Source organism: Plectropomus leopardus, chromosome 16, assembly GCF_026936395.1.
Source record: "Plectropomus leopardus strain MGB_pleo_1.0 chromosome 16, ASM2693639v1, whole genome shotgun sequence".
Classification (NCBI taxonomy): domain Eukaryota; kingdom Metazoa; phylum Chordata; class Actinopteri; order Perciformes; family Serranidae; genus Plectropomus; species Plectropomus leopardus.
The window spans coordinates 13,290,997-13,317,406 of record NC_142191.1 but is presented as its reverse complement, the minus strand read 5'-3'; the positions used below and the strand labels follow the sequence as shown (position 1 = coordinate 13,317,406).

The following is a 26,410-nucleotide window of genomic DNA, read 5'->3' as shown; positions in this document are numbered from 1 at the left end:
ATGCCTGCAGCTGACCTTTTGACCCCTAATGAGCATGCTGTTTCTATAGATGGAAAAAAGGGCCTGAGGATAGTGACCAACCGCTGCCTGCCACTGTGGCACCACCTCACATTTAGAGTATGTGCCAAAGTGTGTGTGTGTTTGTATATATATATATTTGCAAGTTATTAATGATATCAGTCAATATTGACTTATCACATATATTTTGCTATTTGTGAGCATGACGGCTGATGAATTGAAAAGCCTGTCACATATTTGAGGTCATAGACACAGTATTTCCTAAGTTTGTTTTTCGACTGTCAAATGTTTTGGTCAGTTTATTTCACGGTCACACTTAAAACCAATGATGACAAGGTCAGACATTGGCTTTATTTTTCTTTTAAATGTTCATGTGTTCCTTTGTATCAGTCTGTGTCCCCTCTTCCCTCTAGTTAGTAGCAGTCCTTACTCCTTACAAGAAATCGCCCAAAATATCATGACTCAAATTTCGTCATTTTTAAAATCTGCTTAAAAAATTCTGAATCGATGAACTACAATGTGTAATATATCAGAAAACAGCTCATGATATGCTTGCATGTGTGTGCATTGAACTCAACTTGCCATGTTGTGTCTCATCAGAAAAGGTTCTAGTTAGCTGAAAGTGTAGTTGAATCAATTAACAGTTGAATCAAACCAGAGCTTGATGTCGTCCCAGTGGTCAGTCCTGCTGTTCTGCACCCAGTGGCACCGCCCTAGGCCTCCTCACAGCAAGGGCACCTTCACTAACCACCGCCACCCTGGTCTGCCAGCACTTTGTTCCCAGAATCATCTCTCATGCACAGACACAGGCTGTGACATTGCCCACAAACTCAAGAGACAGCCTATGAGAGGTTTGCACAGCTGCCCTGGGCACTGTGTGATCGCTCTAATTTATCCCACAAATCCTCCCTGCTTCCTCTCTTGTCTCTCTTCCTCACATATCCACCTCTCAGCTGCTGCCAACATACACTCAGTTTACTGAATGATTGTGAATGGGTTGTTTAATCTGTTGTTGGTGTGTAACTGACCCTGCTCTATCAGCATTGTTTTTTCTGGAACATGGTGGTTTTCAAGTTGCAGGTGGTGTGGGTCATGCCAAGATTTTTGTTTTGATTTTACCAAGTAAAAATGTTGAAAGTTTGACTTCAAAATAAGGGAAAAATACATAATCTGGCAATATGCTACAACAAAAAAATGACATTGCTTGGTTTTTAAAGCATGAAGTTGTGAAATTTTATCTTTGGTTGACAAGTTGACAGCATTTTAACATTTTTAATGGCTTACTCCTTTTTATGACATTGTTTTGTCTCTTGAGGCACTTAGAGAAACAAGAAATCAAAGAGTTGTTATTAAAGATTCTGTCTGCGACATTCAGAGCACTGATATAGTAGAAGATATAGAGGATTTAGTGGAGTAACGGCGTCCTGAGCAGAGAATGAGGTCACGCTACCTTTGTTTGTGTTGTAATCTGAGCTTCTCTGTCGTTTGTTGTGGTAAATCGCTCTGGCTTCAAGTGCACGTTAGTGTATGTGTTAGGGTTGGAAATTGTGAGCATTGTCCTTAATCACATTATTGGTTAAATTTACAAATGATTTGAAAAAAAATCCAAGCAATACCAAATGTGTTTTTTCTTCAACCACAGCTCACAGCAACATATTGCATATACTCTGAAAGCATTACATAGCTTATCGATTTATTGATAAAAATCCACATTTGATTAAATTCTTAATAACCGTAGTTGTACTTAGCTGTCCGCCGCTGTGAGCCTCAAGTGCAGACAACTCAGATACTCAGAATTTCACATATAGCCCCTTTTAAGTTTGGAGTAATTTACACTTAAAAATGTACTTAAAATTTTTTTCCCTCTCTCTCTCTTTCTTATATATAATTTTGACACCTACTGTAATCTAATTATTCTTTACAACATCTAGTGCACATGTGTCTGTCCTGGAAGAGGGAACCCTCCTCAGTCTTTCTACCATTTTTTCCCCCGTTATAAGATTTTTGGGGGGAATTTTTCCTTAGTCAATGTGTAAGGACAGAGGGATACTGTATGCTCTAAAGCCCTCTGACATTTCCAGCGCTGTTTGTGGTGACAACAACCAGGTATTGTAAGGGACCGTGTTTTTTGTGCCTAACCACACATTAACCACCGCATTGTCCAAACAAAAAACTGTTAATTGATGTACAATACCAATATTTACGCTAGAGACTGGGTTGGGTCAGCACCCCTTGAAGTGAAATTTTTTTTCCCCTCTGTGTTTACACATTTTCTTCTTTGCAAGAGGCAGTGATGCATGAGAGCCTGAAATAGTCTTTGCCTCCGAGCTATATCACCACACTTTCAAACAACGTACTCCTCTCATTCTTAAACCATGACGCTCTCTTAGATGAAGATCAAAGAAAAATTAATAGAAGAACAATTCATGCGCAGCGTGCTGAATTTGCAGCTTTCTAACCACAACGATGTCCATTGATAGAGGTGTGATGAAATGACAAAAAATGAAAAGGTGAGTGCTTCAGATGTGGAAAAGCAGGATGCCTTTTCTTTACACTCAATGTGTAATTGCTTTTGATATGTCGCCCTCTGGGATATTTACAGCAGTCAGGTGAATGTGAATCAGTACATCACAGTACAACTGTACAGTACTGAATCACAATACTGCAACATATTGAAAAAATTGCAGTATCAATGAGCTAACAGCTTCTATTCCCCAATAGAAACTCTCTCTGCCCTGCAACACAGAGCCCCTGGTGAGGACTCTGGTATTAAGAGAAGAAGAAGATCTCTCCCTTTCCCCTGATGCCACCCACGCTGCTTTTTTGTCTTTTTTGAATGTGCCTCAAGCTGCCTCTATCTCTTTGTCTCTTTCTCCCGCTGGTGTACTTTTCCCCTCAAACCTCTGGACCACCTCCATCTCTGCACAGGAGTTTGGAAACTTTTTTTTAACAGACAACTGAAGCTAGAGGTGCTTTTGAGACTTATTTTCATACAAAGATTAAGTACAAGAAGTCGTAAGTAGCACGTGGTAATATTTTGCTGGAAAGACTGTGTCTGTGGTCTGTGACACAGCACAGTCGTGTATTCTTGAGGGACATCCCCCTTCCAATTTCTATTTACGACCAGATGAAGGGACAAGGGACAAGTCTCATTTGGCAGGCATGTCCACTCTATCTGAGTGTTTTGACCTCCTAACAAGCTTCTTGGCTGCATGAGTAGCACTCTTGTGTCTTGTGTGCTCACTTCTTGGTGATTTTTTTTTATGTCTGATAGTGCTTTTCTGCCGTTCAGGCTGACAGGGGTTGCTGCATTGGCTAGTCTGTGTGCATGTCCTTCACGTTTGTATGAACAGCGAGGGAGCTGGTATAATGAAATTTACCTCACAGGCCAAACAAGCGCAGCTGCACAGCACGAGCATGCAGACATTTATTATTGAGCAGCCGTCTTTCATTATTCATACCAGTGGGTTTTTTGTTGCACTCAGCAGATAAACTTCTTTGAGTCTGTTTGTTCATCAGACACTCTACTCATTGACGTTGGCACACAGACGTCCATGAATATTTAGCTGTGGACGTCGACAGTGGGATAAAGAATGTTTGCTAAATGAATGTCTAAAGCAATCTAGGCCCTTTGTAACACAATACAGTGTGGGCTGTGTCCGTTTACTCGCTCGGTATAACGGTTCATCGTTGATCATGCTCTGAATGTAAAGTGTAGTGGACAGCCAGCCACTGTGGAGTCACAGAGATTTCTTTTCGTGCACATAGAAATATTTGATGAATGGAAAGCTTAGATTCTTATCTTCTCCAAAGAGCTGTAGGGAAGAAAGACAACAACAGTGTGTGCAATGACTGCACAAAGTCAGATATTTCTATAGCTGTTTAATTCCACGCTTAAAGAGTATTGCAAAGGCAATAAAATTGTGCTACATATGGGCAAAGTTTTGCTACAATTGCCCTGTTACACCTGGTATTAACATTCATCCAAGGTGATCCGATCACAAGTGGACAGCTCCTTAAGTCTGTCTGTTCACACCTGGCAGCAGCATGTGTCTCAAGTGACCATTTTTGACTGAATCTCACTTCCCCGCTTTATATGCAAATAAACACGTTTATCATGTGTTGCTGTATTTAACCATTGGAAGGCAGCACTGCACTTCCTGTGCCAAGTCTGCCAGACATTAAAAAAATAATTACACTTCCCATAAAGAAGAAGTGACTTCCCATGAAGAAGAGTAAAGGAAGAAGTGTGCTTTCAGTGAAGAAGAAACAAGTGCACTCTATGTGGTGAAGAAGTGCACTTCCTGTGAAGAATTACACTTTCTGTGCCGAAGAAGAAAAAAAGTACATATCCCATAAAGAAGAAGAAGAGCACTTACTGTGCAAAAGAAGTGTACATTCTGTGAAGAAAAAGTGCACTTCCCATGAGGAAGAATAAAAGCACTTTCCATGGAGAATAAGTATAAAAAGAAGTGCAACAACTTCTTTGGCGTGTTCAAGGCAAGCAAAATCGCACAGGATGTTTGACGCAATATATTGCTCATAATGTAGCGTGTGAATGAGTACTAATGCCCACCTATGCAGAGGATGTCAGCGAGTGGAGTGGAGGGTCCTTCAGTGTGGCTCAGGACACATTAGTGTCAACACTGTTGAAAGATTGTGGCTAGACCATCTCCGAATGTGGTCTGTGCAATTGGATCTCTAGATAAATAGACGAAGCATTGAGTGCATTCGCACCTGTACTTTGAGCTGTCCTCGTGTGATGCAACCACTCAGCACACATGTTAATACCAGGTGTAAACAGGGCCATTGTTGATTTGAATTAAATAGAGATAATAGAGAGATGAAAATTCTAGCCGACAGCAGCCAAGGACTGTGATTGTGCATTTTCATAAGTTAGTATTTCAGCAGGTATTTGTTTTCTAGTTGTCTGAAGTAACTCCTGAAACTTGTTACCAGCTGCTTGGTAGCATTTTCACAGCCCAGAAAACCAGCCGACCAATGGATCTGTGCCATCTGAGTACCTGAGCACCATCTGAATGCCAGCATGCCAGGATGCTCACTTTGATCAGTGCTGGCTGTGTCAGGAGGAGAGGCAGGACGCAGTGCTAAATGACTGCCTTGCTTCACACCCTGGCTTGATTGGGACCTCTTGCTGTCTAACATGTACGTACATGAAAAATAGACAAGGACTGAAAACACAGCTCAGGTAGTGCGGGGAAAAGGAAGCATTCAGCATGGAAAAAGCTTACAACACAACACAGAGCAGCCTTTGTTTATGTGAAAGTTCGACAGCGTGTCAAAAAGAATATCATGAGGAATACAGTGCAACTGAAACTCAGAGTTATTGAGGCAAGGAAATAAGTTTATTATGTACCCGTATCCCCTGCCACAAGCAGCCTGTAAAGTTTCTGACTACCAGCAAACCTAGTTAGCATAACTGTCTGAGGCTGACCTGACAACACTAGTGCTCCAGGTGTATTTTTAGCCCGACAACAAGAGGTCTGCGTGCGTGTGTTTTTATAGCACCTCACTGGTGAGGGCCTGCAAGGTGTCATCTCACTGCTGAAGGGGTGCCGGCTGGTACAGAATTTTAATTGGCAAGAAGACGCACTGGCACATGCCACGATATGTTCTGCCAAAGTGATCTGCTGTGATGGGTGTGGATGGGATGAACAGGGATAATGTAAATGGTTTGATTTGAGTGATATTGGACTACTGTTTGCAGTGTGTTTGTGCATGTAATTTCTTTATGCACATGTGCACTGGGGACCTCTCACTGTGTGGAGGCGCCAGCTCTCCTCTCCTGTCAAATTCGACAGCCTGTTCCCACCAACAGCAACAAAGCACAAAAGAGATAGTTCAGATTTTTCTGAAGTGGGGGATGTATGAGGTACTTATCCATAGTCAATGTATTAAACCTCATTCCCACACGCCCTCACTCCCCAACACCCGCTGACATCTGGCTTTTTAATGCAGTGGGAATGTATATAATCGGCATTTACACCCAGGTCAAATGACTGTGCAGTAGACACAGGCATTTATTGCGTCTAGCTCCAATTGGCATTAAAGGAAACACAACACCCAGGTGAACAAGTCAAGTTCAGCTCCTTAACAAGCGAGATGCAATAATGCACCATCAGTAATTACCGTTCGTCTGCTCCTAAGCAGTGCTAAAACATCAATCCAAAATAGCATTCACTGAGTTTGAAAGAGGAAATAAATGAGTAAGGGGATAGAAAGAGAAGTAAGACCTGCATCCATGCTGCTTTCTACCCCTTTCCTGTGTGCTGGCCTATCGGTGACGTCTAACTGACACACTGAAACAACACACACACACATTCTCGCCTGTAGCAGAACCGTTTCCACAGCTGTGCTCTCTGGGCAGTGTGAAAGCAGTCTATAGCCTATTTCTAGGTGTTTTACCAATGTTTGGAAAAATCAGCATGCACACACTTATTTTGCTGGAAAAGGGGTGTTGTATACTTAAATGTCAGTTCGCAGAAACTTGGGAATTCAATGATAGCGAAGGAATGACCCGCTCTACTCTTCCTATGATTATCTAGTACTCACGTCATTGGTTGGATTGGTTAGGTTTAGGCAAAAGGAGTGAGATTGGTTTTGTGAAAACAAAAACAGTGATTTAATATCGCTGAACACAGATGCTCTTTCACTACCACTGCCTTGAACAGTTATTTTGTTTGTGTTATTGTGTGACTTTGGCTTTTAAAAGGGTTAGTTTGGGTTCACCAAAGTCACACGGTAACACAAACTTCTATCTTCTATCTAACTGATAGAAGCAGCGGAAGATGAGCAGCTCCTGTGATCAGCGAGCTTAAATGACTGTTTTTGTCAATTGAGTCTGGTGGCTTTGATGAGAGGATGGATGGGGAAATAAAGCCATTAACAGCTTCCTCATTGGAATGGGTGGTCAGACAGAAAAATAAAGCAGTAAAAATGTAGCCTACACTTAGACTGTCAAACATTTTTTTTAGTTTAGACTTTTGGTGGCCAAAATCCATTTTGCTGCTGGCCCCCATCTACAGCAGTATAGCCTCCGTGTCAGCACTCTTACTGCTTCTCCAAACTGCGGACATGCCAGAAGACATTTACTGTATGTAATACTCTAACTATGGATGAGTACCACGTACAACCCCACTTCCAAAATTCCAAACTATCCCATTAAGACTTGAGTAAGGTCAAAATCAACTATTTTGTACACAGTGTCTTCTGACTAAGACAGAAGTGTTTATAGCTGTGGCCAAAAGCTGCACAAAGCCTGTCAGTATAGACAGTGTTCATGCATTAGGCCTTTTTCATTTTTTATTTTTTATTTTTTAATCAATGAATGCAAAAATCTCAGTCTTTTCTAACTTCCCAAGGGCATCTGATTCAGTTGAAATCACAGCATGACATCAGCACTTTATTATACCAAAATGTGTGATAAAAGTGTCTGGCCTTTTGTTCTGTTTTTTAATCGAAAGAACATAAAATCCTAGTCTTATGTGCTAATGAGAGAGAAAATGAAAGAACAAATAGCATTTAAAAATTTATAGCAGCCTCATTAGAATAACAAAAGCGATGAGCCAGACATCTTATTTTTCCTGTTGAGCCTTCACAGTCGCAAAGGAAAAGTGTTTTTACCTAGCTGAAGGAAACAGAAGTCTCCTTGATAAGTTAGAGTTTGACAATGTACATTTCTTTTTTTTCTCTCTCTTATTTTCTTTGGAAATGAGCAGCAGTAGCTGTCCTGAACTGCATATCTGCATTACTGATTTAAACCAGCTGCTGGTAAGCTTTGCCAGTTTGATCTCTGCTCCCTCCGCCATTGGCTGCTATGGCTCTGCCAGCTTCCCTGATTAGATGTCTGTGTTTTTATGTTTGCAGCTGTTCTGTGCAGAAACAAACCAAATCCACGGTTGTAGTGTGCGAGTTCCCAGAATCTCCAGAAAAAGGACAAAATGTTCAGGCTAATTTGACACAGAGAATGCAATCACCCTTTGAAGAAGGGTTCTGGGGAAAGAACAGCACATTATTGGGGATTGATTTTATTTTAAGGCTTTACTTTTAGTCCTAGAGTAACTTCCTGTGAGCAAGTAAGCTAACAGATAAGTCAGGGCTCTTGATGCACACATGGGTCTGTTGCAGCAGTTGAATTGTTGACCCTTACAGGTTACAGGATGTCAATACCTAAAGGACAAACCTCCTGATCTGGCACTTGCTTTTATTGTGTTAGTGACTACACTCACATGGTTTCTGCAAGTCTTGAATGAGTTCAGTTTCCTAAAAAAAAGATAAAATAAAATAAACATTAGAAGGTATTAAAAAGATGTTAAGATTTAATTTACAAAAGTCTTAAACACTTTTTAAGTTATTTATAAAATGTTTTGGTATCTGATGGAAGCATTCTACACCTATAGACTAAAAGTGGGATTATGTGATTGAGGATTATGCATGCAGAAGGCTGTTCAGTTCTTAGACATTACATAATGTACATAGACATTATTGCCAGCTACAATATCTTTAGTTGGATGTGCATTGTCCCATGATGGGCATTGATTTTAGCATTACTAAGTAATTAGGGGAATTGCATAAATAAAATGATAAAAAATAACTTTCTTATAAATTACATCCTGTGTGGTGTTTAAAAATGTTTTAAAGTAATTTTTATTACTCACTCCATGTTGTGTGAAAAACGTGAAGAAAACAGTTTTCTTACAGGCCTCTTTGTTGAACAAAGAATCCAAAACATGTGAAAAGTCTTAATTGAAGGGGTTTGCAACAGCAAAACTATATCAAAACATCCATTTAAAACTCTCACACAACTTGTGCAGTATAATCCATCTTGTCGTATGGTCAATGCTCCCCAAACACATGCACTTTTGCAAAACCTTAAGATTTAAAACAATTGCACATACAAGAAACATGCCTATGCAAGCAGTGTGTGTGAACCCATCTGCGAAGGCATGCTGTTAGTCAATGTGTGGGACTGTTTATGTATGATAAACAGTTTGTTTTAACAAAAATACATTTGTTTGGGAACAACTGAGCATACGACTGGATAAATAAGACCTGAATTGTTGAGTTGAGTGAGTTTGTAAATAGATTTTTTTTAATAGCTTTGCTTACATGGTACCTCTTTATTTCAATTCATCAAGAATTTTCCAAATTTTTGGATTCTTCATTCATGGATTCATGTGAGAAAACAAAGTTTTCTTCACAAAAATTCAACATCACACGGGGTGAGTCATATGATGCTCAAATGGTCGTTTTGTGGGCGATGTATTCCTTTACATTTAATTTGGTGAATGCGGCAGAAACGCTACGCTCGATATGTGAACCAGATCCTTAATGATGTCCTTGTGTTGGATTCTGTGTCATGGTGATCCAAAGGGAAAATCTGTCTAACCCTTCAGATCATGAATTTTCCATCACTGCATGGTGAGATCTGTCTTGTTTCTGAGGCTATTTTGTTTCAATTCCATCCAGATCCCTCTCTGGTTTAGCTGCCTCCTCTTGTGCTCATCTCTTCCTCTGAATTTCTAGTTTCACAGAACCAGGGACTGTGATGGCAAACTGGGGCTAAAAAATATTGCATCGCTGTTGCACATTAGTTGTTTTTTTAATATATATAGTTGCTGCTCTGTTTGAAATGTTTTTCACCTTTTTCCCCATAATTTTCCCAAAAAAAAAACCCAATTTGTGTGTCTGCGTGTGTGTGTGTGTGTGTATGTATAAAAATCATAGCTTATGCTGCATCAAGGATAAACAAAGCCCTCCAAGTAAAAGGCCCTTGACCTGCTCCATACTGAGGGGTCCTTGGCTATATTGTGTGGCAGTGTGAGTGAGTAAATGCTCCATTAGGATTCATTAGAGCCTCTTCTCAGACATATTGTCCCGAGTGCAATGAGCCGCACCAGTGGAGGCCCCCTGCTCTCCAACGGCACGTGCCGCTGTCCCTCACCCCGCTTTGTGCTCGCACACAATGGATGAGCAATCCAAGATCTCCCTCTTATCCTCGCTCTTTCACATTGCCTTCATTCATCAGAAGCTATCACTCTTTTGACACGTCACCCTGATCTTAGCACATCAGTCCGCTCTTCCCTCCCTTCAACCTGCTCCTCTCTCGCTATGTCCACCGTCTTTGCCTTTGCTTCCCTTGGGATATTATAAAGTGACCAATGACATCCCACTGCAGCCGTTGCCATGGTGACAGGTGACAGCGGGAAGCACCACCCAAGATGTATGGATCGTAAAAGTAGGAGGACAGCAGTGAGGGGTGTACAGAGAGGAATAAGGCTGGCTAGCCTGTAAACTGGATGGAAACATAAAAGAAGGGAAAGAGCGGGTATGTGAGACATTTCTTTGTAAAGTAATCAACCCTGATCATTTAATACTTTATATGGGCTGCAGTGATGGCCCTCCTTTATTTTACTGGCAAGGCACAGTCACTGGAGAAGAAAAAAACTAAAGGGGCAACTACTCGGAAACCACAGTTCTCTCACAAAGATCGTTCAGCTGCCTTGTTCAGTGAATCAGAACAGAATTGAAAATGGAAGAGTTTCATTTTCTCAGTGTTGGATCTGTCAATTCACATCCATTCTCTTATGGCGCAGCTATTGTGCTGAATAGTCAGGAATCTGTCACCAGGCAGTCATAAACGCCTCACACAGTCTCAGCTCATTGTGGAGAATCATATCATGGATTGACTATTAGCTAAAACGGAGAATAGTCTGTTTGTTAGTCGGCTGTATATTGAGCCCTTCTATGGTCTTTAAAAGTGCAGCACAGTGGACATGGAGAGTTTTTGTAATTGATGTGTCGGCAAAGCTTTTTAAACTCCAGACCTGCTGTAATTTTACAATTTTCCAAAACATTGCTAACATTTCACACACATTAGGTGTTTTTGGACCGCGGGAGGTTTCTCATAGTTCTAAGATCCCCCTTTTTATTGTGTCCACACAGCAAGATGAATGACATTAGTTCTAAAGGCCCTTGCATACTGAGCAGACGGGCGGCTGTCAGTCAAAGTTGGGCCACTGGTGAGCGTCAGTGGCCCTCATAGCTGTGGTGTGTCCTGCACCGTTGGCCCTTGTCAAAAGCTTTTTTCAGCAGGTTTTCACCAGTGTGGAGCAAGTAAAGGGCCTTTTACTTGGAGGGCTTAGTTGACCCTTGATGCACCATCGGCTCCTTATTTTTACACACAAACGTAGACACACAAACGCAGCCAGTGTTTCTTGTTGATTTTTTGCAAATTATGGAAAAAAAGGTGGCAAAAAATATCAAACAGAGCAGCAACAACATATTAAAAAGCCTACTTATGTCCAGCAGCGATGCAATTTCCAACAAGTTGAATTGGCGGCGGTGGCTGTGGAGCCCATCAATGATTGAAATCATTAACTGGCCGTTCAGCTCATTGCATTAGAAGACAAGCGGGAATGAAAAATGTAAACAAGGGGCTAAAGTCATGCTTTCTTCTGCGCAGTATTATGGTTGGCGGATGTGATTCGGTTAAAAGAAAATAGTTCCTCTATGAAACTCACAAGGTCACAAGGTCACAAGGTCTGGGGATTATCTTGAGTAACCAGGTCAGGATGTCTGGAAGGAAACATTCATGTTGAATTTTTCTATTTTTGGGGGGGGGGGGGCTTTAAGCACCACATGCCAAGTGAAATATAGTTCCATTATATCAGAGAGAAGCCAAACTCTCTCTACAACAGATTTTTCCAAACACTTGTCAACTCACACCAAAATAACCCAGACTGATAAATGGCACCAATAAATAGCAATAGTAAGTGGGAAAATGTGGATTTTGATTTGGGGGCGAGATGTCACTTTAAGCCCTTTTGTCTTTTGTCTCCATCTTGTTAACTGTTAATACAATGTTATGGTTTTGTAATTTGTAATGGGTTTGGGTTTAGTCTCTGTCTCTCCCTTGCTGTCTCTTTTATTTTATTTTCCTCTCTCTGTCAGAACCAAGATGATGTGTAAGCGATTTCGCGCGAAAACCCTTGAGAAATGGCAGCATTATTCTCACGGGAGCAGCGCTGTCATATGTCATTATGTCATAGTATGGTATGGCAACTACAGTGGACAAATGTAGCTTGTATGTGTGTTTGTGTGTGTGTGCATACAGAAGTGAGGGCTTGGTTATGTGAGAAAGTGTTTCCTGCTATGGACAGCAGTCTTGAGTTAACTTATGTCCAATCAGCGAGGCAGCAAATGTATGCTGCAGTCATTAATCACACACAAATGTGTTTGCACCATGAAGAGACAGTCAGAGGAATTCTTTCAAAAGCGAGGCGAGTTAACACTGTTTACTCTCTAATGATGTGTCAACAAATATCAAGGAAATGTAATCAGGCCTGTGATGCTGTAAAGCAGAGGAGATATCATCCTAAGTGGATGTTTTCTTGATGCATTATGGTAAGAAAAAACCATGTAACCTTGTTTGCAAGGGACCGTAACAGCGATGGAAGCAGAGCGCAACTGTGAAGGATACACGATGACTCTAGATCTCTTGCAATAATTTCTCCTGTCATGTCTGTGTCTCTCTGCCATTCACAAAGTATTTATTTTGAAAAAAGTAAAATAGAGGTATTAATCTCACAGCCATTATTTCTCCCACATGCCTAAAACGGTTTTCTTTGTCTGTCATCTCTCTCAAACTGCCCTCTAAAAGGCCTAATTTTCCATCATTGTTTCTTTTAATCCTCTCGCTTTAGACAAAAACTGTCCTTCCTCATACTCAGAAATAACTCTTCTGACCCAGCAGGTAGGAGGAAGGTTGTTAAGAGGACAACACATTCCTTTATGGGAGATGAGAGAGGAGAGAAAGAGATGAGAGAGCAGGGGGGAGGGGTGCAAAACAACATGAACTTGCCTGGCAGATACATTCGTCATCATCTCTGTGTGTGTTTGGGTTAAATAAGCTAGAATGTATGCAGAGGAATAAACACAGTTATGACTGACTGGTTTCATTTTTGTTTGGGTCTCTATTGTTCTGCATCTTTTCTCTCTGTACACGTGTACAGCAGAGATACACTGAGTGTGCAACATACAGGAACCGTTACTGTTTCAATGAAGTAAACAGATGAGCTTAATAAAGGTAAATGGATGCTTTATTACCAGCTGCAACAGTGTGTGGCTTATTGGTTTCATCTTATGAGTCTGTGTGTGTTCACAGCATGATGTGGTCCTAAAGACACCTATTGTATTAGAAACTACCACTGAAGCAGTTTTGATTATTTTGCTAAGTTTTTAAATTTGTGGATGTCTGTGGGCAGATTTCTGTGACCACATTAACGTCACAACTTGCAGTCACAAAACTTAAGAAGTGTGTAGTTAATATCACAAAATGAAGGCTGAGTTCAAAATGGTGGGGTCCCAGCAAAGGGGCCATTGGCCCCAACACTTTATGCCCTTCCCCAGATTCATTTTAAAGAAGTATTTGACTGCTGGAAAGAAAATCAGGCAAATGGAGAAGATCAGATTAATAGTAATATTAGTGATCTAATTTTTATTGATATTATGTTTTACATCAATATACTTATTCGCTTTTCTATGGGCGTTAGAAAAGAAGATTGACACCCTCAGCAGCTGGTTAACTTAGCTTAGCACAATGACCTCGCTCTGTTCAAAGTAATAGTTCTCACTAATGAACATTTTATCACATGTTTATAGTATTTACAAAAAAAAATAAAGTGTAAAAACAGGGAAAATATATTTTACATTAGGTTATATGCTGGATTATTTCCTGGTCTGAAACTCCAAGAAGTTACTGCGACACAGACATGAAAGTGATATCAATTATCTAACCCCCGACAAGAGAGCCTCCTGTAGTGCTGGCCATTTCTGATTTATGGCTTTGGTTCGATATCCATGTTCTTGCTTTTGTGTGTTTTTAAGGTGACCTTCCTGAGACAGTGTTACATTAAGTATTGTTGGACCTGTATGTTAAAGGTCAACACCATTACAACTGAGTTTACACCTTCACCTTGGCGAATCAGGATTTGCCCTCCATTGCGGAGGCTGTGGGAAATGTCAATGCACACTGGGTCAAAAGGTGTAACCAATCAGGAGAGGATGTTTGTGTGTACATGTGTGTGTGGGGGGGGTTGTAGAGATGGTGACGGAAATAAAAAAATCTCTGAAGAGTAGAGAGGACCTCTTATTTTAGAAGTGTGCAGGGATTTGATGCTGTGTTTGGGTTTGTGTCGCACTAACGTCGCCCGCACATCTCATTCAAACCTCTTTAACAACAGCTCACAGAGGTGCAGGTTCTCATTCTCTCCTTTTATGGACATTTTTGCCCCCATTTAAGACGCTTCCAAGATGAATCACCTCAACAAAGCCTTTTACTGGGCTCCCTCTCTCTCCCCTCTAACCATCCATAGCTGGGCCACTTCCTAGAATAGCCTTCCTTGCCCTACATTTCTATGGATACGGTCAATAATCATGTTTATTCCTCAGTGACGGCAACACCGCTAAGAATACAGTGGGATATTAAAAGTACCAGCCGTCAATTAAAGTTTAATCAGTGCTTTAACGAGGCCTTATCGCTGTCAATCCCAGTCAATCAGTCAGTCCACCAGACTACATCAGTGCACACATTTGCTCTAATTATAGCATTACAGCAGAGAGACAAGGTGTTGTTAGCATGATTAACTGGTGTTGTCACAGAGGGAGATGTGTCGGCAGGATGGTGTTTTGCCCTTTATGCCCCTGATTTATTTGCGTTCATTTCTCACCCTTCTTTTCATTACAAGTTCATTTCTGTAACATCATGTTGCAGTCATACTTTTTGTTCTTTTATCTTTATTCCCATATTGGCTAAGTTATAACTTAAATATAACAATTTTTAATCAACTATTGGATGAACTGTTTTCGTTTCCTTGATCTTGACAACTTTGGTGATTCCCTGAATATTCCTGTTGGGCTTAAGCGGGAAGCTCTGTAGCTAAAAAAAAAAGACCCCAATGGGAAAGTGCCAAAAACTGCAGTTCACCAAATTTTTGTCATCAATTCGTTGAGTAGCTGTCTGCGAGGCGTCACTACAGCTTCAAACATTATTTTTGGGGCAAGCAAAACCACATTGGGGTTGGGGGTTGCCATCAAGTGGCTAAATGAGACTACAGAAAGTCATCATGCCGAACCGCGCTGAACATGGCTTTACAGCCCCGTAGCAGTAGCAATGCGGCTGTAATGTAGTTCTTGTTGGCCTAGCAATTGCTTTTTACTCCTGGCAACAGTATTTAGGCTTCAAAATGCTTTAAGTTGTATTCAGTGGTGAAGATTATCTTGCTGAATAAAATGTGTAATTATCATAAATGTTTGTTCATCACAGAGCTTTTTTTCTACAATGATCTGAAATCCAATGGAAAAATCTCATAGGCTTTTTGATGAGGGAACCATAGCAACATTCACAGCATTCGGATTGGCAAACAGAAAAACGTCATCCCTGGGGCGCTCTATTGTTAGCATGTTAGCATGCTGATGTGTCCAGCTTTACAGAGCGGCTTACATATTGAGGCTCTTTTAGTATTCAAGAGTATCCTGGTACTCTTTGCAGTATAAAAGTGTTTTTAGTTCTGAAAACACGCTCTGGTTCTGCAGTTTGCAGCCTCTGTGCCTTATGTGGTTTTGGGAAGTCATCTGTGTTTTTGTGTTGGAGGAGAATCGGGCCAAAGCAGCCCAGCTCTGCAGCCTTAATGCCATTAGCATGGCTGAGTGGGCAGACAAAGTGCTGAGGTTTGTTAGCCTGGCTGTGCATGATGAAAGGATAAGACAGTGCTAAGTCAGTGAAACAGATGAGGCAACATGGCTGTTAGCAATGTCATAACATGACTCTCCCTCTGTTCTGTTGCATTTTACATTTCTCCAGGATCCTGTTAAGCTGGACTCGCATTGTATTCCTTCTCTACATGCCCATTTTAACATCACACTCTGCAATCGTTCTTTCTGTTAGGCTAATGTTTTCCTCTCCATTACTCTGTTGTGTTAAGTTAGGTGTGTACTCCTTATTGTCTCTCCCTTATATCGTTGTAATCAGCAAAATCACATGGCCTCTGTTATTTTTGCACTAATGGAGTTTTGTCTTATATCCTCCCCTCTGTCCTGTAGGTAGTGGTGTCGCAGCAGAAGGATGCCGCTGGTGAAGCGCACCATCGAGCCCAGGCACCTGTGCCACACGGTGCTGCCAAGGAACATCAAGAATGAGCTGGAGTGTGTGACTAACATCTCCTTGGCCAACGTCATACGCCAGCTCAGCAGCCTCAGTCAGTACCAAAGAGACACACACACGCAGACTTATTCCTCATACAGTCTTTCAACAGACACACAGCACACACACTGTATTCATACACCTCGGCTCCCTGTAAGTCGATTAGGTATATTGGGAACTGAGTCAGCTAATGCCTACGTGTCACTTTTTATTCCTTTCTGCTCATTTCCTGAAAAGTAGATTGCAGGCGTCAGAGCATTAGAATATTCAGAAAACTATCTGACAAATTTATAATCTTTAACAGCCAAGATCAGTTTTCAAAACTGCACATATTTGCAGAACCTTTGCAGATTAAGTCTGCAAGGAAACTGTGTGGGGTCATCCTCCAATTAGGTTTTTAGAGTTGACTCAAAAAATCAATAAATTGCCTCTCATGCAGTGTAGTGTTCCAAAATACTCAATTCATTTGTATTTTATTTTATTCTATTATGTGCCCAATGTATTGAAAATTCAAAGATGAATTAAGCTAAATGTTTTTAAGCATAAAAAATTGTTATGATTTTGTTTCAACAATTACAAATTATTCTGTGGCACTTGCACATTTAAGTGCAATGTTGAGGGTGAAGTTGTTTGTATGAGTGGTTCTTAAAAGAAGCTGCAAGGAGCAGCAATAACGAAGACCAATCAATTGCCCCGTTCCGAAGAGGTATTTCTTGAATTGGCACTATAGTAGTTAACGTAAAAGTACATAGTATGAGTAGCAGTAGTATCAGTTTGGTGAGTGAACTGATACTACTGCTACTCATAGTACTGAACTTCAGTGTCTACAGAGAAGCAGCCCCACATTTAACTCCTACAGTATGTCATAAGTCGTGTTTTACCTGTAAGGCTCGTGTCTAAATGCCTGTGTTCATCAGCTGTGATGTGAAAACATCAGATTTTGCACAGTCAGAGAAAGTAAAAGTCTGAGTTCTGGTCATAGTTCCTCAGTTATAAAATCTGAGCACAGCACGGAGCACTGCTGCTGCTGCTGCCAGGCTGCTGACAGCGCTGTCAGCTGAAGAGTCAATCACACTGGACGCAGTAGAGGAGGATGTACCAGCGTCTGGTTCAAAAGGAGTTTTAACCGACTTCACTGACAGTCTGCACCAGAGCTGAGCGCGTTGGAGCAGCCAACAGACACGCCGCCCTGCCTCACACTAACCCTCTGCTTCCATCACAGTTATTTTTGTGGTCAGAGCACTTCAGATAAGAGTCGCTTGTAAAGTTTGCAGTCTGCCATGCTGTTGCTCCGACATCGCTCTACAATGTCGGAGCTAAAAAAAGTGCAGTAAGTCAACAAAATATTTACCTTTTTAAAACGCCAGCATGGAGCTAGAAAATAAGCTTGAAAATATGCATGACCCCCCCCCTCTCTCTTCAGACTGGCAGTCTGAAGAAGAAGACCTGTTAGCTCGAAACGTCACTTGTGAGTAGCTCAATAAAAGCTGTAAGTGGAGCTAAAGTGTGCGGACCTTTCTCTAACAAATGAACAATGGACAGATTTAATGATTATTTTCAGTTAACAGATTTCTATTCACACTTATGAAGGATACACAAAATTGGCACATCTCTGCTATTTAGAAAACAAAACTATAAATATAGCTCATTGTTAATCACTTAATTTGGAGGGTTTTTTCAATCTGGCATAGATTTGAGCTAGGAAGGATGAGAAAACACAATACACATGGTCATGACTCATCTGCTATGACATGATTAAAAGAAGCTTAAAAGCCTCATTCAATTCATGCAGGAAATGGTGGCCAATAATGGGGGTCATTATCTACATTCAGACGGGCAAAAGCTGGAATACACATTGTGATATCACAAAACCTGAAATGTGTTAGTGTAACAGAGTAGTAGTTTTCCTCTTGAGTTGAATCTGTTTAATCTTTCTTTTGGTCTCATGATGGTATCACACAGCTGTCTTTGGGAAAACACTTCCAGCGCACACATCTCCATCGGAGCAGTCAGCCTCTAACGTTAGGTTCCCGGGGGATTTCCAGTCACCACCGTCACAGCTTTTCTACCAACTCTCTCTATATCAGTAAATGTAACTGTGATGCTTGACACAAAAGAACAGAGCTTCTAGTTTGCTGTGATCGTCTCTGACAAAAGTACTTAAGTTTACCTTTTCAAAACAAAAGGACCTAAGTGTTGTAGACTACAATTCCCCAGAGCCAGTAGGTGAAAAACTCACGGCTCTGCTAAAGTGAAATTTTTCTCATTATCGCTGCATATAAAATCTTCAGTGGCTCTGAAATAATTATATTGAATAATTCCACACATCCCATTTTAAGCTCCTGCTGCGGGATCACCTTTGCCTCATCTTTGTCCATCAAAATCACATATATAGATTTTTTTCTGGCAAAAACATCCCTTTGTGGCTTAATATAGCTTTTAAAACTCCTGGATTCTACCCGGTGCAGCAGCGACTAACTTTTGTCCTGTCCTTCATCATATGTTAAACCACACTGACCAGTGTTGTAGACTTAAATTTTATTGATTTGGTTATTTTTCCTTTATTTGTGCTTCTACCTTAAGTAAAAACACAGATAACACAATTAAATGGTGTCTTTTTTTAGCTGTGTTTATTGTTGTAACTAATAAAATTGTAACTAATTTGTTAGATGAACTTAGTTCTGATAAAAGTCCAGTTATGAACAACATCGATAAAAGATTTGTGGCTGTTTTATTTATTAAAATTTCTCCTCAAAATGATGTTTTGTAATTAGATTTATATTTACAGGGTATTTATTTTGAAAACTGACTAGATGCTGCCTCCACTTGGAGAAGCTGTGGCTCAATTCGCTCTTCGTAACTGTGTCGCAGCCACACTCAAAAAATAGTCTAGACGCATATTTTTAGTGGCACAGAGAGGAGATCAGCTTCTGAAACACGCTGCAATGCATCTGGTAGAATCACGTGCATCGTTTAGAGTGGCCATGATAAGCTACAGTGGCCTTGTCACAGCCGAAACATGCTGCAGTTGCACAGCTGCCACACCAGACAGAATCCAGTGGTTAAATGTAACTACACCTTTGCCTCATTCAGTATGTGCAGACCTATGATTGTGCAAATTAGCCCTTGCCTTTTTTGCTCACTTGCAGCTTGAGCGTGCCTGTTCACCCACAACTCAGCTCATCCAAAACACAAAGTTTTGCTTGTAGGCGCTAATGGATAACATGAGAGTCCAGCTTAACTTCATTATCAAACAGCTAATTATGATGCTAATGTTAGATAAAACTTCCTTTACCAGCTCTGACAAGTTAAAGTGAAAGTAAAACTCTATTTGGGCGATCAGTAGCTACACCTGGCATCTCTTCAGATACCCTGCCAGTTAGCGGGGTTGTTTCCATAGGTTTGAAATGCAACAACCCTGGAAAGTCTTATAATATAGATTTTGCCCTGATTCCAAAAAAGACAATACTCCTACTAAGCTGTTTAAGTGGCTAATGAAAAAAAATCTTCCTCTGGTATTTAAGTTTACAATACTCCGATTAACATGCCCTAACATGTTGTTTTCATGTTATAATATGGAAAAGTGAAACAGATGGAGCTTTTTGTGCCATTTTGCCTCCTTGCAACAAAGTAGGATATTTCGTTTGGTTTTCTACTGGTGGTGGATTAGTTGGACTGTGCAAACACAGTTTCATTCCTTCAACCATCTTCTTAAAAAGCTTGCATTGTAATGTTTTCACATATACAAAAGCCTGTCTATGTCCAAGTCTTTCATGTTCAAAGTAGGTGTGTTTCTTCTTCTGACCAGAAATGTGAGCTTTTCTTTTGGCTATGCGTCTCTGCACCACAGCCTCGCAAACTGTTGACCAGCTGGTTTGTGTGCAACTCCTCAGCAGAGCAGAGCTAACCGTAAACAGGCAAGAGGCTTTGTGTCGCAAAATGCGGTAGACACCCATATTGAGACGCATATTCACAATGGGCTGTATACATGTCCAAAGAATGCTCTTAAAACCTAATACTTAATTTGGGAAATTCTGAGGATTTCAAAGAAATTAACCTGTATTAAATTCAGAATATTGTTATATCTGGAATAACAGAGGAATATTATGGTGCATGTATACATAGTCACTTGTAGACTGCAGTTCCAAGGCAAAAATGCTCAGTTGTGGTAGCACGGACTGCTTATTTAGCACATTATCTGTCTTGTAGCATTAAAAAAAATCACCATATAGACATGATAGCAAGGTTAAAAACTTAAATTTCAGCCTAGGGGTTTTAACACACAATGGCATTTTTCAGTAAATTAATTTGCAAATTTAAAAATGTTTTTTTGTGCAGGTAAATATGCAGAAGACCTGTTTGGAGAGCTGTTCAACGAGGCCCACACCTTCTCTTTCCGGGTCAACTCCCTGCAAGAGCGTGTGGACCGCCTCTCCATCAGCGTCACACAGCTGGACCCCAAAGAAGAGGAGTGTGAGTACACTAACCATACACTTACTCAAACACACACACACACACACACACACACACACACACACACACACACAGACTTAGTCTTACACTCTCCTTTCTTTGAAATGTTCTCTGTCACACTTTCACCTCTTCATGCATCAAATTGGATGTGCACTTGTTGATGTGCCTTTCAGTGTGTTTGTGTGTCCGCTGTGTGATGGAGCTCGCCTGTCCCCCCCGCCCCCTCCACTGTTAATGGCTGTTATTAGAGGAGCAGGCAGCTATGAGATGGTGTCATTTTTCACCCCCAATAGTACAAACCGCCACTTCAATTGGAAACATTCTGAGCCGCTGGATGCTCGTTTACCCACTAAAGGCTGTCTCTTTGCACAGAGAAATTGGATCTGTGGTCAGGCTGTGTCTGTGGTGCGCAATAATAAAAAGGAATGTGATAATCGGCGGAGACGTGTCAGGTAAGCCAGGTTATCCTGAGAGAGGGGCGCCAGCATGACAGGATAGCGTAGCATGAGGAGTGCAGTGGGTGTAAAGGAAAAAGAGAGGGAATCGCAGCGGTGTAATACCATGCTCCAAGGCGCCGTATCGATTTCCCACGGGCCAGCCGTGTGTTTACGGCTTTGCACAATGCTACTCTAACTGCTTCCTTGTCACTGACATGGAGACAGTAAAATGCTCACTGGGCTGGACTCGCTGCTCATGGCTTCTCTGTGAATGCGAGTGCAAGCTCTGATACCTTTTCACAAGCCAATGACTTGTTTCTTTAGGTTTTCTTTCTTTCTTTTTTTTTTTTTTAAATTTACCAACATGTTCTCATCTCAAGTCATCACATATTGCCACTTTGCAATGGACTTCAGCATCTTTGTATTGTGCTTTAGGTATCCTTTTGCATCTGCTCTTTACTTTCCGGGATACCACTAATGTGATGTCAAGCACAAGCACATGGCGGGATTACACTGCATGAGGTTATGTGTAGGCAACACAAGCACACGGCAACCAACACCAGGATGTCGATAAATGCACATGCTTGCACAGATAGTTAGGATTAGGCAAAAGAGGCACATAGTAAAGTGTAGATTAAAAAAATAAAATAAAATATATCACACTCACACTCAACACTGGACACCCGCATGAAAGTCCGGGGTTTGTTGGGTTTGTTGGATCCATATACGGGCCCTCCTGCCAGCCCTACATCTTATCTCTTCACTCCTTTATTGTAAATCTGTATCTATTATTATGTTTTTATATTTTGTTGCTCTGTAAAGCACTTTGAATTCCCCAGTTGTATGAAATGTGCTATACAAATAAAGCTGTCTTGCTTTGCCTGTATGCATCCTCACACTCCTTATATTACGTCATTACCGGCAGCGTTTCAACCTGACGCCGTCCCACTGTGAATCATGTGGACACAACAGGTTCCGGTCACATTCTTAAAGGACAGGCCCTGTCTATGTGCCTTCCAGCCATCCAACAGTGTATAATAACACTTTGAACGGTTATGTCTGGCTGCGTTCTCACCTGACGCTGTCCAGCAACATATCAAAAGCTTACACCACAAGCACTGTCAAAGCAGCAGCATTTGACAACTTTAGAATAAGAATGGACTGTATTCTCCGTACAGCAAACACCTCCTCCCTACCTCTCACCAGAGTACTCTGCTCTGTCCAATCGGCATGTAGAACAAGAGTCACTTGTAGGGTTTAGTTTTAGTTCATTACATTGGAAACTGATGCGGCATGGAGGTCGCCCAGTTGATTTCCAAAGCCTGAACAATTGCCAGCAGGATAATAGTTCAGTTGTTTCCCATTCTTCTAAATCTTTCCTTAATGTTTACATCTGAAAACCTGGTGAGCTAGCAGATAGCTTGCAAGATTCAGCAGGAGGAGAGTTTACAGACTGGTGAGTTTCCTCATCCCAATGAGTAATTCACAGCCACATGCACCACCAAAACTTGCAAAATAGTTGCAAAAAATAAATCCAGCACAACTTAGCACAAATAAAGCAGAGCTGACAGAGGCAAGTGGAAGCATCTGTACTTTTGTCATGCCATGTTCATTTCCTCCTTCTTCTCTTTCCTCTTTCCCCCCCCACCACTCTTCCTCCTTGCCCCGTCTACACACTGTAGCTATCCTCATTGAATAATTGTGTTTGATCTAATTGTGGAAGTCTGTTGTGCAGCTGCTAAGTGAGTCAATTTTATCCTTCAGAGGTTGAAGGGCAGAGACACAATGACGCACTCTTCCTCTCACGAATACAAGGCTCACGATCCTCCACGGCAGAGGATGAGATATTAGCATCTATCTTATTAGATACACATCTGCTGATTTGTACACAAAATAAAGCCAGTTTTTGTATCATTTTGGCCTTCATAGTCATGTAACGTTTCTGCATTTGGACACAGATTATGAGTCTGATACATACGTGCATGTGGTCCTTGGTTTTTATCTCTCTTCATAAACAAGCCTGACTTTCCCCCTTCAGCCTGAAGTACTGGCATGGGAGACAGTGGATAAGGATCAGCTCAGTTGCAGTTTAAGTGTGTGTGTGTGTGTGTGTGTGTGTGTGTGTGTGTGTGGGGTCGGAGTTGGAGGGAAGGAGGAGTGTAAGAAAGATGGAAGGATAGAGGGATGGGCACATAATACAGGGCACTGCAGCAAAAGCAGTGGAGTGGAAAAGGATTGTACCGCAGAGTTTTCTGGGCCAGGTTGAAACGGCCCTCCTCTGCAGGTTGCAGAGATTTCCCACTCAGATCAACTCCTCCACATGCACTTATAACAAAATGAAGTTGTCTTGCAAATGTATAAACCAGCGCTCTACTTTCACATTATTCATTAAAAGTTTGTAGAATCAAATCACTATCAAAGCAAAGTGGCGTTATGCGTGGTGACTTCAAGGAGACATGTCAGATGCAGTGTGACAGAAAGATGGACAGTTGTGGGAGGAGCTCAGCCAGGGGGGTCGTTTCCCGTAAATGCCACCCTTCGTCCCCACCCCCCACCCTGTCCTTACCCTCTCACTCTCATACACACGCATTTGAAAGTGTATGCTTTTAGCACAAAGTGTATGACTCGCCTTGTAATTGTCTGTGTGGGTCTGTGGTCAGCATTAGAGGAGGAGTGAAGGAGAGGGGAACGAGTGCAGGCACGGATGGGACCATAAATCAGGACTGTGGAGGGATAAGAAAGGAGGAGGATGGGGGTCGGGTAGAATGAGAGCAGAGCACACAATAAATATTTTTCAGATACTGTTTACAAAACCTCTCACAAGCCTCTCTGAAGTTCTTTAAAACCCGTAATGACAGAAGAAAATTTTATGATCAACTGACAGTTTACACGTGAAAATGGATTCTGATTCACAGCAAAGCTGTAGTTTATGTATTATATTAGCTGTTTATAGTGATGGATGATGCATAGAATGTATATTAATATAATACTAATAGTATAATAATATAATATAATATATAGTTAGTATTGTGGTATTGTTGTTTACATGTATTTTAATATTCATTGTCACATGTTTGAAAATAAAATTCATGGTTATAACATCAGAGTTTAGTTTGTAAAAATATACTGTATTATGATTTAGTGCATCAAGGTCCTACATTTTTAAAAATGTGTGTTCACATCAATGCCATCAGAGCCAAAGGGGATAAATACCCACGACTAGTGCAGAGTCATTTGACCCGGGTGTGAATGTTGATTATATACATTCACATTGCATTAAAAAGCGAGATGTTAGCGGGTGTTTGAGGTTTTTTTGTGCAGTGGGAATGAGGCTCTACAGAGGTTATAAAGTTCAGATGGCTGCCATTTGAACTGCTCGTGCACCACTGCATAATTATATAAAGTGGTTAAGTGTAAAATCAAACCAAACAAAATCCTCTAAAACATCCCTGAGATTTCCAATGCTCACACTTGAAGACTATACTCTAATGCTCTATTTGGACACTGTATTGAAAAGTGCCCATTCTATATATTATATGAGTAAGGTAGTTACAGTTAAAGGGTTAGCGTGTAAGATATAGGGGGATTTAATGGCATTTAGCTGTGAGTATTTGCTGATTGCAAACAGCTGACTTCCTTGTTCATTGTTATGTTGTTTTTTTTTTGGAGACAGATTATCTACAGAGGTCTCTTCCTCTCTGAAATAAATAGCCAGGTGATTTAAAACAGCTAAAAACACTGAATAAAGCAGTTTCACATTAAAGTTCAGTGTTTCTCTGATGCTGTTTGGCATGTCAGAGATGGGTCGCTTGCCCAGCACCTGCCAATGTGTGTTAACCTTAATTCTCAAAAAATATACTTCATATTTGATATTCCATTCCTGCCAATAACACTGTAAATCCTGCACACTGAACCTTTAAAATACAAACAAATCAAATTCTCCAAATAGAAATAAACCTAACTTTTTTACACCCAAGAACTAAATTTAAATGTACCTTCACAGTTAAGACACATTGTAAGGTGATGAATGGCAGTCACAAACCTTGAATCTCTGTACACGAGACAAGCACTTTGTGCAGCTTAGGCCACATACACAGATACAACACAGCAGTAGACCAGAAATAGGATTCAAACATGACGCAGACAGACGCACTAAAGTGAATGATGTTTTATAAAAGCAAACGGACACAGAGTGTGGACGACATGAACGATGTTTAGCTGAAGGTCGGGGAGATGTGGGAAGAGACGTGGCCGGAGTGATGTATGCAGTGTCATTGGTTGTGCAGCGGTTGAGGTCAAAAGTGGTTTATCACACATGGATTTATGCATGTTCAATCTGAAACACACGCACCTTGCCCGCATCCCTTTAAAGGGTATCATCCCCCATGGTGCCCTTTAGGCCTCCATTCCCTCCCCTCTCCTCCTGACCGCTAACATCACCCCCTCGTCTTTGTTGTCCACCCCAGCCCACTCTCGTCTCTCTGATTGATCTCCCTCCATCTTGCATGGATGCTATTTGTGTGCTGTCAGGCTCTCTTCCCCCTATCACTCCAGCCAGCCAAACTAATGGCCTGTATCCCCTATTTAATGGCACCGTTACATCACTGCACTGGCTGCAGGCCATTACGGAGGGCCACAAAGCCACCGTGAGTCCCTCTGGGCTCTAACTGTTTCTTTATGTACTCCAGAGTCTCTCTCTGCTTCTGCTTCTCTCTTGCTTTCTCTATTAGTCCCTCTGTGACTCTGTATTCCGTGAGAGGTTTCTTCTTCTATTGCCAATTTTATTTTCTTCTCTTTGTGTCTCTCATCTTGATCTTTCATTATTTACATCGCTCTGTTCTTCACGTCTACAATTTATTAATCCTGTTTGACTCTTGTTTTCTCTAGCACACCTCTTCTCATCTCCTCTTTATCACTTTATCTTTCTGTCTCTACCTATTAAGTTCTATTCACGTCACCTTTGCTGGTGAGACTTTTATAACATGCAGCAAAGCTTTACCTGTATATAATAGGTATATTATAAAACCAGGGCCAAAGTCTCTCCTTTTCTCTGAAAGTCCTATATTTAGTTATTTAGTATTTTTTTCCCCTCTTTGACTGGAAAGATTGCAGTCTGGTGGTACGATGAGTCATTTGCTTTCAGGCATTTAGAATTTCAAATGTCGGGTTTACAGATGTGTACACATCCCAGAAAAAAAGTGTGTTCAGATGAGATTCAGTCTTTTAATACACTCTCTTTTTGTACATGTTATAGTTGTGT

The 26,410-nt window shown here is 41.1% G+C and overlaps 1 protein-coding gene and 1 long non-coding RNA gene across 5 annotated transcripts in view; one reads left to right on the top strand and one right to left on the bottom strand.

Annotated features, from left to right (window-relative positions):
* Positions 1 to 26,410, top strand: part of wasf1 (WASP family member 1) — an 85,441-nt gene that overhangs the window by 16,021 nt on the left and 43,010 nt on the right. For all 4 annotated transcript variants that reach the window (XM_042503790.2, XM_042503793.2, XM_042503792.2 and 1 more), the window contains 2 exons: positions 16,141 to 16,295; positions 20,579 to 20,713. In XM_042503790.2, coding sequence (XP_042359724.1) covers positions 16,163 to 16,295; positions 20,579 to 20,713 — 268 coding nt within the window. In that variant the 5' untranslated portion in view covers positions 16,141 to 16,162. The remainder of the gene's footprint in view (positions 1 to 16,140; positions 16,296 to 20,578; positions 20,714 to 26,410) is intronic.
* The window catches only part of LOC148186847 (uncharacterized), a 72,924-nt gene that overhangs the window by 8,857 nt on the left and 37,657 nt on the right, over positions 1 to 26,410 (bottom strand). The window lies entirely within an intron of this gene.